At 38.5% G+C, this 16285-nt stretch overlaps 1 protein-coding gene across 3 annotated transcripts; it reads right to left on the reverse strand.

Moving 5' to 3' along the window:
* Nucleotides 1-328: 328 nt before the first annotated feature.
* Nucleotides 329-2290, reverse strand: LOC133792777 (protein LURP-one-related 7). 3 transcript variants are annotated; one of them, XM_062230721.1, is made up of 3 exons: nucleotides 1744-2290; nucleotides 1103-1309; nucleotides 329-558 (listed from the first exon to the last, which is right to left on the reverse strand). In XM_062230721.1, exons 1-3 carry the CDS (start codon nucleotides 1981-1983, stop codon nucleotides 433-435), a joined length of 573 nt encoding a protein of 190 aa, XP_062086705.1. In that variant the 5' UTR covers nucleotides 1984-2290; the 3' UTR covers nucleotides 329-432. The 3 variants fall into 3 exon arrangements, with proteins under 3 accessions (XP_062086705.1, XP_062086704.1, XP_062086706.1); XM_062230720.1 differs by having other exon boundaries at nucleotides 1103-1312; nucleotides 1744-2285; XM_062230722.1 differs by having other exon boundaries at nucleotides 401-558; nucleotides 1098-1312; nucleotides 1744-2286.
* Between the last annotated feature and the right edge of the window lie 13995 nt (nucleotides 2291-16285).

Raw genomic sequence — 16285 nt, forward strand, 5'->3', positions numbered from 1 at the left:
GAGTTTTCTGCAAATTTTTACGTTTCAGATCTAAAAAATTGTGAAAAAAATTACAAAAAAAACTAAAAAATCATGAAAAGATCTATTCGAAATGCATAAATTAGTATCTTAATTGGTAAGGGATGGATCGTGTCCAAAGATTAAAGGTGACCCGAGAAAGAAGACGAATGGAGGCTCAAAAAATAATAAGGGTATTTTTGGAAACCAAACAAATACTATCATTATTTTGGAACGATGTTAAAGAATGATATTTTTTTTGATATATACACTATGCATAAATACTCAAATTTCCCCCTCCAAAATCCAAATCCCCTGTTCTAAAATATAGTTTGCAATGCTAATTCGCATACTGCTTTCCACTATTACTTTCCTTTGAAGAATCATTGATTGAAAAAATATATATAGGAATCAGAATTCTATTATTTTCACTATCTATCCATGAAGGAATATTACAATCAAAGCTACAACGAAAGCATGATCAACAGATCCAGGATATATAGTCAATCGAAATTTACCCCTCTTAACAAAAATCTGGTCGAGTTTGTACATGAGGCTAGTCTGCATTTGAAGAACAAAATATAGTAAGACCATTTGATTATAACCACTCTCAAGTTCAACTCAAGACTCCAACCACAATTATAGCTATAAAACTTCCATATAATAACCGAATCTAGAGGAAAAATGACGAGGTATCAATGATGACATTAGAATAAAACTGGTTCTATTTTTGCTATTATTAGGAACAATTACTGGTGATTTTAAGGCTTTATTTGGAGACGAGAAAGATGGTTACTCAGCTATAATTAGTGTGAGACTCACCAAAGAGTCCCTGTTTAAGTAGTTATAGTTCAATAAACAATGAAAAAGAAGGCCAAAACTGAAAAAGAGGAGGTTGATCAAAGCACTTGCACTGGCTTAAAAAAAAAAGCATCTGAATCAGGACACCGCCAAGCCAGAATGGAAAAGATTCAATTTTGAACAATTCACACACAAAAACATAAGAAGCTTTTCCTTTTGGTCCCAAAACTCAATTATCTGAATTCAATCACGAATATCATCATTAGTCTTTGGTCTTAATGCTAGACACTTAAGCATACCTTACCTGGGCTACAATGTCATTGTCTTTATAGATGGTGCAGGCTCTTTGAAAAGGGAAACCTTTCACCTTGAGATCAGGAGATGAATCTGGCAGATTTTCAGCCACAAGAAATACCTCCAACTCAGTTCTAGTGAGTGTATTTTTCGTCCTCAGTACCCTGAACAAGAAATCCTTAGACTCACCATCACCCTTGTAGCATTGCCAACATCCCTTCTACAATCACAAAATTACATTTAATTCATATTCACATTTTTGTTTGCGGCAATGATTATTCATATTCACATTACATTCGGCAGTCTAATGCAAAAACCAATGCAGTAATCTTCAAATACAAAACTAACCAAAACGAAAAGGAACAAGAAAAAAAATTCCCACTTGGGCGATGCTATTGTAACAATTTAAACAAATGTATGTAGCATATAAATTTTGTTCAAAAATTGACACAATGTATCATTGCCAAAATTAAGTGAATTGATATGAGAAACTTTCTATTGTTGATTTGTTTATTTAAGTAAGAGTTAGAAATGCACAAGCAACACGTTACTAAGGGTGATGCAAACTTAGACCAGAATTTTACTTGAAGGATTTCCGGGGAAACAAACAAAGGGCGGGGAGAAGAATTGAAATGAAAGTTTGAGACTCACGTGGTCATTGTGGATAGAAATCAGAGGAGTTCCTTCAGCGTCACGCAAAACTCGCTTGGTCGATGACGATGAGTCATTAGAGGAACGACGATTGACCTTGTAAATAATTTTGCCATCGGAATCAAGGAAGTATGAGTCTCCATCTTTGTGGGTTTTGTCATGTTTCTTGGACACAAAAAGATCAATCGGGATTGGTATTGGTATGGATATGGGTATGGGATCTGAATTTGAAAAATCCATCAGAAGAACTCAACAACAAAGAAAATTGAAGAATTTGATCTTATATTCTTTTTTTCGCGGGGAAGAATGAAAAAAGCTGGCGATGGAATCGATTTTCTGAGTTTGAACGATTTTGAGTTGGAGAGTTCGAACAATTAACTGTCTTTAATCAATCAGTGTTTCGTGTTAATCATAAACCAAACAGAAAAACGGAAGAAGTGAAAACTGAGATAGCAGCGATCAGAGGCAGATGGAAGAAATAAAGCAAACGAGAGAGAAAAGTTCGGCAATGCTACAACGCAATCTCACTGTACACACGCGCGTATGGGATACGGGCTGTGTTTTGATACCCGCTGTAAAGCAAAAGAATTTGGGCCACAGCATCTGCAGCCCAACCCAATATATGGGCCTTGGGCACTCAAGAATGATGAGATCCGCTATTTTTGAAGGCTTGGAAAAAAAATTGGTATCAGCTCAAAAATATTAGAGGAGATTACATTTTATATGGGATTGTTAATAGAGTGTGCAAAAATATGATCGTTTTAAAAAAAAAAGTTATTCTATGGCTTTTGTTAAGAATTTTCACTTTTATGAGTTTATTTTCCTATATTTTTGTATGAAAGTTGGTTTATGCTATAATTTTACTCCTAATCAAGTTTTATTATTTTGGAAGGGTATGTTTGTAATTTGATTATTTTTTTTGTTTATTTTTTTTTTTATATTACTAATTTTATATTAATTTTTCTTTGGTTGTTTTGCCATTTTTTTTTCTTTTTTTTTGTTGGTAAAATGAATTGTGTTTAAAATGATTTTTTATTTATTATAAATTATTATTTTTTAGATTTTACGTTTCTATTTTCAAATACTGGGTAAGGTAACCAGTTACTTGATTAATTTTTGACAGTTATGTAAAAAAAAAATCCTAGAGCTAGGTTAAATAACATGTATCAGGATAGGTAACCAGTTATCTTGAAAGGAGCAACTTTCTGCCATAAGAAAGGTAACCAGTTACCATAAGAGGGGTGACATGTTACTCATATTTAATATGAAAAGAAACATCAAATTTGGTGGAAAAAGAGGAAGAACGCTTCATTAAAAAAGGAATAAGAAATAACTACGATTTTAGTAACATATGTAACCAGTTACTATAAAGAATCCAAAAATATACACACAAAGAACAGGAAGGTAACCAGTTACCACAGATTTGAAGATAAAAAAAAATCAGATTTGCCCCCTTTTCCTTTCTCTCCCATCTTCTTCATATATATATTTTTTTCTAGATTTGAATGCTCCCATTAGAGTAATTGGTTACCCATTCCCTTTTTATATTTTTATTAGCTTTCTTTCCAAATTTTGGTGTTCCTATAAGGGTTACAGTAAAAAGAAAATGCTGAAAAATTTGATTTGAATTTTTTTACATATAGTAGAAAAAACTATAAAAAAAATTACAATAATAAAAGATAATAAATAAAAAAATAGTAAAATAATTATGTAATGTTAAAATATGTGTGAAAAAAAAAAGAAAATTGAATGAGAAAAGAATAAGTACAAAAAATGAAGGAAAAAAACTAAAAAAATATGAAAAAAATCAAAACAAAAGAAATGATGGAGGAAAAAAAATAGATAAATGAATAAAAATGAAAATAAGAAGAAGAAAAATAATGGAAAAATGGAAATAAAGAAAATATGAATGAAAAATTGGTATGAAAGAATGGAAGAAGAAAAAAAAACTCATATTTGTGAAAAAAGAAAAAAATGGAAGGAGAAAATAATAAATACAAAAATGAAGAAAAAATAGAAGGAAAAAAAAAGGAAAGAAAACTGAAAAAATATAAACAAAAAAAATAATACAAATGAGAGAAAAAAATAGATAAATGAATAAAAATGAGAAGAAGAAGAAGAAGAAGAAAAGAAAAAAAAGATGATGGAAAAAATTGGTAGGAAAAAAAAGAAAAAAAATAGAAGAAAAAAGGAAAAAAAGAAAGAAAAAATAACTGAAAATATAATTAAAAATGAAGGAAAAAAATAAAAAAATGAAAAAAAAAAAAAATAAAATTACCTTCAAAATCAAAGAAAACATAACTATGATAAAAAAAATGTGGTATTTCCATATTTTAGTTAATTACTAATTGTGTTTCCTATACTTTAATTTTTTCTTTAATAAATTTTCCTATACAAATTAAGAAAAGTATAATTCTCATATTTTTGCACAATGATAGTATAAAAGCCATATTTTTGAAAAATTTCCAAAATAATAGGGTAGTTTACACATTTACATTTAAAACATGATTTCATTTAAAAAAGACGGCACTACAAGATAATCACATAAAAACAGTATATATGTGTCATATCATAATCAAATTCAAATGCACCCACCCTTAATCATATGCACCCTTTACAAACTCTTGCACTAATTGGAGCAGCTAGGCGGTGTGGGTTAGTAGTTTCGATTGGCAGCGAACCATGAGAGTGTATTGTTGGCAGTGCGAGGTAGTGCAGGTTCGAAATTTTATTTGATTGGCTGTGAAACATGGTTGCATATCGTCGACAGTGAGAGACTTCAACATTCTGGCTTTAGTGATGCAAGGACTTCGACAATCTTTGTTAGCCCAGGAATGACACTCAAGAAGGGGTGAATTTGGTTATGAACAATTTTTGGAAACTTTGAAACTCAACTTTCTAAAGTACTTTAGGCGGCTTATGAAATTTGAAGCATGTAAGTAGGTAAATAACAATGGAAAAAATAAAATAAGAACACAAATATAAATGAGTCTAGGGATAGAGAAAGCACACCATCAATTTTACAAGATTGAGTGAAACTAATCACTTATGTCTTTGGTTTTAAAGCCAACCGAGCTTTGAGTTCTACTATTGAAACAACTTTATGGACTTGATCAATCTCTTATACAACTGGAGTAGTTTTCACTGTTACCCAAATCTCTTAAATAGAATTTCTTCCAAGGCTCTATCCCAACTTAATTGGTTTGTGCTTACCGAGTTGCTATTAAAACAAATGCCAATCTCACCTTAACTCTTGATACGATATAAAAGAATATAGTAACACACTAGGAAAACTATCCTGAAAATGATAATTACAATTGTTGACACAATTTTTCGTCTACTTAAAAATGAGAGCAATTAAACTAGAATATATCAGAGGAAATAAAAGAAGATGAAAACATGAGGTTTTTACGTGGTTTAGCAGTTAAATCTACCTAGTCCACGAGTCTGTGTTATTAGCACTTGGGAATTTTCTGAAAAACTCTTCAGAGAATAGTTGCCCAGAGTTTTTCCCTCAAGATCTCAGAATTTCGGTCCTCTACAAATGGAGTTTCCTTCTCTATTTATAGAGAAGGTTTCAGAATTCGTTCCCACATATTTCAGGAAAATATTTTGTAAATCAAATAATATAATGCTATTTAATGCATTATTTCCTACGTACACGGAAACATCCCATAAAATGTGGGATTGGATAACAATTTAAATAATATCCCATAAATATTGGGATTTTACAACAATAAATACATTCATATGAAACCGATTAGCTTAGATACGAAGTCAATTACATTTCCGAGACTTTTTGTCAATCACGAGCTCGTCATCTAACTTCTCCTATGCTTAGAACAAGTAACCATTGACGAAGTCATCACATTCGAGCTTACACTTCCCGAGCTCGAATCGTCTCGTCTGAAGGCAAGAGATGTATCAGGGAAATGTATACAAGTGTCAAACCAAGGCTATTGCGAGCTTAGAACATATTCGAGGCTACACACCCTCGAGCTTTCGAGGTTGGTATTTACAGCAAAGCGGTCTGACTGAAGGATCATATGATGACCATGCATATTTCGTGCTTACACCTAATGAGCCTAGATTTTGGGATCATAACTTCTCATGTTCGAAATTTGGGTGTAACATTTTGCCCCCTCAAAAGTATCAGTTCGAATCCTATAAGAAGGAAACTTTTGAACTGTCTTCCTTGGAATCTGTACCATTAAGTGTATTCGAGTGTGGACACGCGTCAGTCAGGGATTGATTAATCAGAGTACTTGAGTGCTCTGGTATCATACCCATGTCTATTCGTCTGCCACCATTACTTCATTTATAGCTGACCGTCAGATTGAATACAAAATCTGATCAATGGTTCGGATTAGCCCGACTGTTAGTCTCCTTTTGGGATTTACATATATATAGCCTCTCATCTTCTCCTTCTTCACCTTTATCTTCAAGCTTTAAGAGAGAAAAATAAAAAACAGAACCCACACATTGCCTTGTCTTTGTATGTTCTCTAAACCGAGAAAGCAAAACAATCCTGGCCTGTTCGACTTTGTGAGCTCATTCTTGCAACAACTCCTCCGGACGTCGATTTCATTGTATCCGCAAGCTTCAGTGTGTAAGTCTCTGTTCTTGACCCCATATGTTCATATTATATTATATACATTTTTTCAAGTATTCTTGCATTTCTATTGCACTGTAGGCACATTTACTAGTTTAGTACTAGAAAGTTTTTAGCCAATACTGTGTAGATTTTAGGTTCTTCTGATACTATGGGTTTCAAACCCAGATTTTGCGTAGAGGATGCAAACATGGCTTTTTCTACTGTTGTTATTTAAATCACGGGTATCGTATCGTGTAAACAAAGAAATGGGGTATTGAATTAGGGTTTTTAAATTGCACGTTTCCGAAAATTATCACCCTTTTGAGTAACCGCCAACTTTTTCCCTGAAAATCTGGGATTCTCTAAAATAAATCCATTCCCCCCTTGCATTAAATACACGCTTGAAGCCTGATTCTTTCAATAGCTCAGGTTTCTTTTGAGTTCGATCCCGTTATTTCGATCGAGCTTATTCCATGGTTTCGAGCATTCGAGCTCGAACTATCTTAAATTTTATATTTTATTTCTTGTATGCCTGGCCCTCACCCTTTTCTTTCTTGCTAGATGTCGCAGAACTTTGAAAAACGGTGGGGGTCAGTACTCGCAATTCCCTATTCTCCGACAACTCTGAGCCCTGAATCACCCTTCACTCAAAATCAGCGACTAATTCGTGAGCACAAAGTGAGGTGTGAGCAAGAAGGTATTCGAGCCCACTTCCGCCGTCAAATCGATGAGGTCGAGGAGAAGAAAAGGAGGAAACTTTGAGTCGCAATCTATCCAGACTCAGACCCCGAGCTTAGACCGATCCTTCTTGACCCCAAGCTTAAAGTAACAGTTGCCTTCAAGCCGGGTGATCTTGCATTCTTGCTGATGGAGGAGTCATCAAGTTGTCCATCCACCTCACAGCCGACCACCATTCCTACCTCAAGGGGGAATTTTTCGAGGCCGAGCATTATTGGACCTCGGTTTCTTCGTTAGGGAAAATCACCAACATCCTAGCTCGCCATGGCCTAGGATTGTCAGGCTCGCTAAGGTGTCGAGCTCCTACCTCAAACGAACGGAGCTGCTACGCCCCAGCAAACGGCCGTCCTGACAACAAGCTGAAGCTTGTGGCTTGGAGCCACGAGCATATGAAGGCAGGGGCCTTATTGCCACTGAAGTCCTTTTTCAAGGACTTTCTAGATTTTGTTGGGCTCGCGCCCTTCCAGCTCCAGACCAACTCATACAGAGTCTTGTCAGCCCTAAGGTCGCTATACCACAAACTGAAGTGGGAAGGACCTTCACCAAGAGAGATCCTATATCTCTTTTATCTGAAAAGCAACCCCTCCCGAGCTCAGGGAGGAGATGGCTACTACTATTTATCGAGCTATCCCAAGGAGAGGAAGATCTTCGAGGACATGCCCAACCATCCTCCTAACTTCAAGTTGGCGTTCTTTTGGACAGACGGCCTGGCTCCTTCAAAGTTTTATTCATTCAGACAAATCCGTAAGTATATGATTCCCTTTCCTTTCATGATCGATTTTTGCTTAGGCTCGAACTAATCAGAATGTATTTGACTCTTCAGCCAACTATCACCGTCCTACTCCTACGGACGCAATTAAGGAGCACAAAGAAGTCCTGCTCCAGCTTCCATACGGTAGGCACTCCCTGTCTTATCTTCTTCATGAAGATAAGCTTCGAGCCTACGGTATTCTAGAGCAGGACCAGTCAACAGGCGATACCGTCTACCAGAAGTACACCAAGTGGGAGCATGTGCCACTCCCCACTGATAAGCTTCCTCCGAGGCGAAGCTCGAAAGCATGACCCCCAGCTTGCCGTCACAGGAGTCCGTGCTCGGGGAATGACGCCAATGACGAGGCCTTGAGCTCGAGTGACAGAGGTAAGGTCATTCTCAGCTCGGCCTTGTGGTCTCCTTCCCTTCTTAGACATAGACCCAACACCCTGATCTTATTCCCGGATGATAGGGTCCATAGGTTCGATAGCTGGCTGGGGAAATACCAAACCATGTATAGTCTGAATGAAGTTTGGGATGGGGTAGCCGTTCAATACGGGACAAATGACTATAGGGACCTTTCGAGGTTGACTTCCACGTATAGGGAAGGGACTCCCCCAGCCTCCTCTGAAGATAAAGGGATTAGCTGGTCGCCGAGCACGAGCTCGGGGGAGAGTTCCAGTTAGTTTTCTTGTCACTTGTCTTTATTTCCTTTAACTGTCTGCCTTACGATTACTTTAGCATTTTAAGCTCATTTTCTAATGTGATTTGATATGCAGGCACTATTGTAACGCCCCAAACTTCAGGGACCGTTACGGTGTGCCTTGTAAACAGTGCTAAACTCGCTAATCGAGTCATTTGGCCAAAATCGTGAACTAAGTATGATTAGCGGTTTAGGGATTAAAATTTTGGTTAAGATGTAACGTTTCACTAGAATGTTTAATATATACATTGGGATCCCGAAAATATAATTTCAGAGTTTATTACAGAAAATATTTACAATAGGCCGTTCTAAGCGGCAAAACAGGGTTCAACCCTAGGCTCCACTTTAAATCTCGGCCGTGGTGGACGAGCAGCTGCATATGTACACGTCATCACCTAAGCTCTCCAACTCAAGGATGGTCCAGCTTCCTCTTGCCTTTACCTGCACCACGTAGCACCCGTGAGCCGAAGCCCAGCAAGAAAACACAATCCAACATGATATAATATCAACAGATAACATGACGTAATATCATCAGGTAACATGATATAATATCAACAGGTAACATGGTATAATACCAACAGATAACATGATATAATATCATCAGGTAACATGATATAATATCAACAACGATCATAATAACCATTCGAGACTATCAGTCCAAGCAAATAGGTGACAATAGCCAAAAGTCACAATAATGAGCATCGCTCCTTCTAGCCATGTGACGATAGGATCACCAGGGCTTAACTGATAAGTGATTCTTTCTTAAGTTTGATTAGGACAAGTGCAAGGTGATTAGTCACCAACATAACCTTCCTCACGACTCTAGAGTCGAAACTATGGACAACGTCCCTTAGCCATGTGACAAACGGTCACCGGGGTCATATACCTTGGCTATAATCATCTGGTCGTAGACCAGGCAAGCGCTTATAAGTTCTTCGACCCTAGGGTCGGTCTAGCATTAATGCCATAGAGCCATTTAATGCGTGATTCTCGACTTTAGAGTCGGTCCCTGACTAGTCAATGTCTTTCACTAGTAAGACATGCCACCATTCACATATCACATATTCCATATCCATAAACGAGGTATTTAGCATGCTTACTAAACAGGTATTAGTGCTATTAGGACCATGCACAACCACAGAGGCTCAAGCTCTGAACAATATCATACCCAGTATACAAAGCATGTCCTAATCACGTGTTTCTCATGCATCATATGCAATATATCCAGCAATCTAACATGCACCAATAACAGCCATGCATGTCACGTTTAATGGTCAACCGACATGCATCAATAATAACCACGCATGTCATACTCAGTAATCAACCAACATGCATCATAATAGCCATGCATGTCACATAAATAATAATCAACCGACATGCATCAATAATAACCACGCATGTCATACCCATTAATCAACCAACATGCATCATAATAACCATGCATGTCATAAATAATAATAAACCGACATGCATCAATAATAACCACGCATGTCTCATATACACAGGGTGCAGTTTTCTTACCTCAAAGTCGAGCTAGAACGATTAAAGGAACGACCCTTGAGAACGATCAATTTTTAGTCCTTTAGCGGTCACCTAGTCATAACCAAATATAAGATACCATCAATAAAAATGGTCAACATAAGTTCCCAAACCAATATCTAGCCTCCGGGACATCAATCCCCACTTAACCAAGTAGCAGGATCAACCCCGAGGCCTATGGTAAGCATCCTTAGGCTAAAAACACAATTTTGGTCAAATCTGCCCTGATGGGCCGCGGCTCACCACAGCCATGCCGCGGCTCATCTCCCTGACAGAGGCATAATTGCCTCAGAAGCCACCTTAGGCCGCGGCACACAAAAGCCAGGCCGCAGCTCATTACCCAGACCAGCCAAAAATCAGCAACGCACCAGCTCGACCTCCCCTGCATAATCCCTTAGAACCAAGCCTTCAAACTAGTTCAAAACCTTCTCCAAACACTCATTTAAACCTCCATACATCACCCATAACCTCCCCTCATCAAAATCCAATCTAACCATTAATCAAAACCCCTTTAAATCCAAACTTCCAACAAGAAATCAAAACTGAAAAACTAAAGAAGAAAACAGAGTACCACCTGAGTTAAATGATTAAAACTCACCTCAAACACAGTTTTGAATCCCCTTTAATGGCTGAAACAATTCCCCTAGCTGCCACCTTTGATTTCCTAGCTCAAAACCTCAAGATGGCCTCAAGAACACCAAAGAAGAGATGGTGAGGGATGATGTACGGGTTGAAGAAGAAAACCCCTGTTTTGGCTCTATTCTTTCTACAGCCCTCCTTAGTCATATATATCCAAACTCCAAATGACCAAATTTGCCTTAAGTCACTTAAAGTCTCTATAACCATTTCAAGGGTAAAATTGGAACTTTTCACTTACCCCGTTAATCATAATTAACGCTTTCCAATTCCCGCTAATCTCAATAATTTCAAACTCCAATATTTCATATCCCGTTACCCTAAAATCCCCGGTAACGCTATAGTCATTAAATTCACCCCGAGACTCACCCCGAGCCCCGAACTTAAACCCGTTATGACTAGACCGAACACTTACATCTCATGATCGTCTCATGTCGATTAGCTCGAACCAATCCACCTTATAATGTGGCTATATTAATTATTCACAACCATGCACCCAAAATATACAATTACGCCCATAGTGGCCAAATTACCAAATTACCCTCATAATTAACATATGAGCCCATATGCATGAATTCACCATCATATAATAATTTAATTCACGTAAACATGCATATAATCATTAAATACTATAATAAATCAATTATGGCCCTCTCGGCCTCCTAATCAAGGTCCCAAACCTTATTAGGAAATTTGGGGCATTACAACTATGGACTCTGACCTCAAGAATATGCTCAATAGCTGTTCGGGAGCTAAGCAGAGCAAGCGCCCGAGAGCCTCGCAAAAAACTAGCCGGCCTGCCAAAATCCCTAAAAGGACCGAGGTGACTCCTCCACCTCTAGCTCCTCTTGTTCCGAGCCCATTCGCGACGTCCAATCCCCAGGTTGACGTTCCTGCGGCATCCTTCCCTGCCTCCTGTTGTTCAGACCCTCCAACCGACTGCACCAGCTCCCACTCGGGAGCGCCTGTTGTCGATTTCTACTCATTCTAATGAGTATGTTATTGACAACGCTGCCGGGACTCACGGAGCCATTCTCGGCTCGGACGTCCTGTCTCGAGTGGGCCAAAGCTTCAGCAGTCTTTGGGCTTCTCAATGGAAGTTCCTGGTCAACGCTCGGGACTCTAATGTCCTTTATGGCAAGAGTACCGAGCTTATCTCCTCGGTAATTTCTCTTACTTCGTTATTTATTGTAATTTTGCTTAGAGTATGTTCTAACTTGATTTGTTTGTGTGCTAGGCTCTTGCTGCAGTTGCTCAGCTAAATTACAAGCTGAACAACAAGGTTCATGCGAGCATGTCCTATGCCCAGGAGTCGTAGGGTCTCTAGCTTAAGCTCGTTGACGAGTTCAAAGCTGGAGGCTGAGCTCAAAGAGAAAAGCTCCAAGGTTGAAGAGCTTGAGAAGATGAACGCCAAGCTCAGAGAGAAGAGCGCCAGGGTTGAGGAGCTTGAAAAGCTAAACGCCAAGCTCGAGGAGGATAAGAAGGACACCTTCGAGATAATGGAGGGTGAAAAGGCTCGCCTCCTCGAAGATTTTAAGCAGAGGAAGGATCGAGCAGTTGACATGGCCATGTACAGGATTTGGGCCAACAACGTCGATCTTGACACGAGCTTCTTGGGCTCCTTTGAGGACGAGCTTCTAGCTAAATGGAAAGCTCTGCTGGAGGCGGAGGAAGATGAGAAGGCTAAGGAGGGGTCAAGTGCTGCCGAGGGGGATGCTCCTGCCTCCTAGAGCTCGATCATGGGCTGCGTCCCATTTAATTTTCTTTTTTGTAATAGTTTAGGGCTTTTCTTTTTTATGCCTATGGGGCGAAAACAATTTATAGCTCGTAAAAGAGCTATTTACATTTGATATTTTTAATACCATGTTCGACTTTTACTTTAATATTTTTGCTTTACATTTCTCAGATCAAAATATTTTAAGCAATTTATATTAGATTTTTGCCTTCATGTTAGTTTATTCATATAAACATATGTTGGATTTAAGATCGAGTCTCGATATATCCATATCCGATCTCGTTATTTGTCAAGGTCGGATCTTACTTTTACAATGCACTTGGAATAACTTAAGTGATATGTAAGCTAAGTAGTTTGGTTGTATCTTGCTTTTTAGTCACTTTTCCTCTTCCTCGGATAGTTCCTTGAGGTTATAAGGTCGAAACTTTTGTTGCAAAATACTCCAGCCTCGGTACCGACTTAGCTCGTAGCAGGTTTATCTTTTTCCCACATGTGTCGATCAATTTTAGCCGGTTTGTTCCAAACCTATTTAGGTCGTGTTTGGTTCGTAATTCATACACTTATATATTTTCGATCTAGTTATGTCCAGATCGCACTAGTTCGCATATCTAGTCGTATCGAGACACTTTATTTTTAATAATCTGGTTTCATCCAATTTATCTTAGCTCGCACGTCTGGTTATATCCAGACACTTATTTGTAATAATTTGGTTTTGTCCAAATTATCTTAGCTTGCGCATCTGGTTATATCTAGACACTTATTTCTAGAATACACTTTTAACTTCTATGTCGGGTTAACGGTCCAGACATTTGTTAGTTTTTGTGTATGCTATATTGGAGTTATTTATTTTTTCAAACTTATGGTATATATACCACTAATGCCCCCTTAATATCCTATGAGTGAGATCATAGGTTATTAAATTAAGAGAGTTTGAAAAAAATACAACATATTGAAACAAAAATGACTTTTAATCAAAATTGAACACTTTATTAACAAAAACTTTGTAAAGATAGACAAGCATGGTTACATGAGACATCATTCATACACTATTGATAGTAAGGTCGTAGATGTTCACCATTCCAAGCTCATGGTACAAATTCTCCGTTTAATCTTGCCAATTTATAGACGTCGAGTCAAATAACTGACTCGATTTGGTAAGGTCCTTCCCAATTAGGCCCAAGTACGCCGGCAGCCGGGTCCCTCGTAGCTAGGAGCACACTTCTTAACACTAAGTCTCCCAATCCGAACTTCCTGTCCCAAAATTTTTAATTGAAATATCGGGTAGCTCACTGTTGATATAATGCATTCCTCAATTGAGCTTCATCTCGCCTTTCTTCAATAAGGTCCAGACTTACTTCGAGCTGGGATTGGTTCGAGGCTTGATCATACGCATGACTTCGAATAATGGGTATTTTGACCTCGATTGGTAGCATGGCCTCGCATCCATATGCCAGGGAAAAAGGGTATGTCCTGTTGAAGTGCGAGCTGTAGTTCGATATGCCCACAAAACTTGGGGCAACTCCTCGGGCCATTTTCCCTTAGATTCTTCCAACTTCTTTTTCATAGAACTCTTGAGAGTCTTATTTTCTGCTTCAACTTGGCCATTTTCTTGGGGATGGGCAACGAAGGAGAAGCTTTTTATTATTCTATTTTTTTCACAAAAATGGGTGAATAATTCACTGTCGAATTGAGTACCGTTATCTGATACTATTTTCCTTGGCATTCCATATCGGCAGATGATGTTCTTTACCACAAAGTCCAGGACTTTTTTTCGATGTAATTGTTGCCAAAGGTTCGGCCTCGGTCCATTTTGTAAAGTAATCGATTGCAACCACTGCATACTTCACTCCACCTTTGCCGGTTGGCAACGAACCTATGAGATCGATTCCCTACACCGCAAATGGCCATGGGGAGGTCATCATGGTAAGATCGGATGGAGGAGCTCGTGGAATCATAGCAAAACGCTGACATTTATCACATTTCTTTACATACTCGAACGCATCTGCTTTGATAGTAGGCCAAAAGTATCCTTGTCTTATAATTTTCTTTGATAGGCTATGTAACACCCTGGTTACCCCAAGACCGTTACGGTGAACTTTTAACTGTGAATTTAACTTGCTACCCGAGTTCTTTGGTTAAAAACATGCTTCTAGGTGTTATTAACATGTTAAGGTGAAAAACCAATCAAAAGGAAATGATATATTTTATTTAAAACATAAAACTGTTCATGGGCCCATAAAAATGTTTACAAGTTATTTACAATGAAAAATGGTCATTACAGTTTGAAATTTACAACCCACCGATCTAAGCGGAAAAAATAGGGTAAACCCCCTAGTTCCCCTGAGAACTCCTTGGCCGTGGTGGTAAAGCGGCCGCATATGCACACAACACCACCTAAGCTTTCTACTCAAGGTTGGGTGAGCTTTTCTTTCCCTTTACCTGCACCACATAGCACCCATGAGCCAAAGCCCAGCAAGAAAAACACAATAATGCAAGTATATAATATCAAATGATGATCATGATAATCATACAGAGCTTATAGCCCTGAACAGATGAGTGAATATCACTGTGGTTACATTAACCATGAAGGAGCTTATAGCTCTTAATCAGATGAGTTATTTAACACTTGAGGTTCTGGTAAACCATAATGAGTGACTGACGAGCAAGTCACTAGCTTAAACCAATGAGTGAATGATGGGTAAGTCACTAACTTAAACAGATGAGAGACTATTTGGTAAGTCTCTACGGGGCTATACACCCATAGCCATGTGACTAAACAGTCACCGGGGCTCGCTGGCTCTGGCTCTAAATGACTAGCCTTTGGCTAGACAAGCGCTTCTAGTATTCATCGAACTTGAGGTCGTTCTGACATTAATGCTTATTCGAGTCATTCAATGCAGATGTCGATTAGATCTAATCTTTGTCGGCCTGCCTTAACACGCTAAGACCGTTGTTGACTTATGAGTCAGTACCATGTGACCAGTGTTTAGTACCACTGTCGAACTTGACTAATGAGTCACAACTTCACAGTTAATAATGATACCATTGCCAATTCTGACTATTCAGTCAGTGCCATACACAAGTGAGCAAGATTTGCTAAGCATTCAATATTCAACCCATGTCCACATTTAAACATTCAACATGCCTCATGAATAACCATGCATGTCACATATGGGGTGCAGTTTTCTTACCTCTAATTCGAGCAAGAATTAGTAAAAGAACGACCCTTGAGAACGATATGTCTTTTAGTTCCTTAGCTGTCACTTAGTCATAACCAAATATGGGATTCCATCAATAAAATAAATAACAGAGGTTCCCGAACCAAGACCTAGCCTCCAGAATATCGAATCCCACTAAACCGGGTAGGAGGAACGATCCCGAGGCCTAAGATCGAGTTCCCATGATCAAAACACCCATTTGGCCTAAAAAAACCTCAAGAGCTGCGGCCCCAAAACCTTGAGCCGCGACCCCCAGCCAAAACAAAAATACCAGGGGAAAGCGCTGCGGTGCCCCTTACCCAGTGCCGCGGCCCCCAGGACGCACAACCTCCACCGCCCTCAGCACCCAGCTTGGGCCGCGGTGCCCAAGAACAGGGCCGTGACCCCCACCTGGGAACCAGCCATAACTCCGTTTTCTCACATTTTAAACCTTCCAAAAACCTACTTAAACATATCCAAATCCAAAAATCAAAGTGCCCAAACATCTCAATGATCCAAAATCATCAAATCTCGAGGCTCAAACAAATAAAAAACTTATCAACACACAAAATCCAAATCAAAGCTTAGAAACTCTAAAACTCAAAACTTAAAGCTTGAATTACCTTTGATTGGATTGTTTCTCGCTAAA

Source organism: Humulus lupulus, chromosome 7 (assembly GCF_963169125.1).
Source record: "Humulus lupulus chromosome 7, drHumLupu1.1, whole genome shotgun sequence".
NCBI classification, from domain to species: Eukaryota; Viridiplantae; Streptophyta; class Magnoliopsida; order Rosales; family Cannabaceae; genus Humulus; species Humulus lupulus.

Excerpts from the sequence above, each read along its gene's own strand:
- LOC133792777 (XM_062230720.1), bottom strand. The coding sequence starts at position 1,983 with ATGGATTTTTCAAATTCAGATCCCATACCCATATCCATACCAATACCA. Across the intron at positions 1,313-1,743 it reads TTTCTATCCACAATGACCAC|AAGGGATGTTGGCAATGCTA; the intron begins GTGAGTCTCAAA and ends TTGTGATTGTAG. Across the intron at positions 559-1,102 it reads ACAATGACATTGTAGCCCAG|ACTAGCCTCATGTACAAACT; the intron begins GTAAGGTATGCT and ends CTTCAAATGCAG.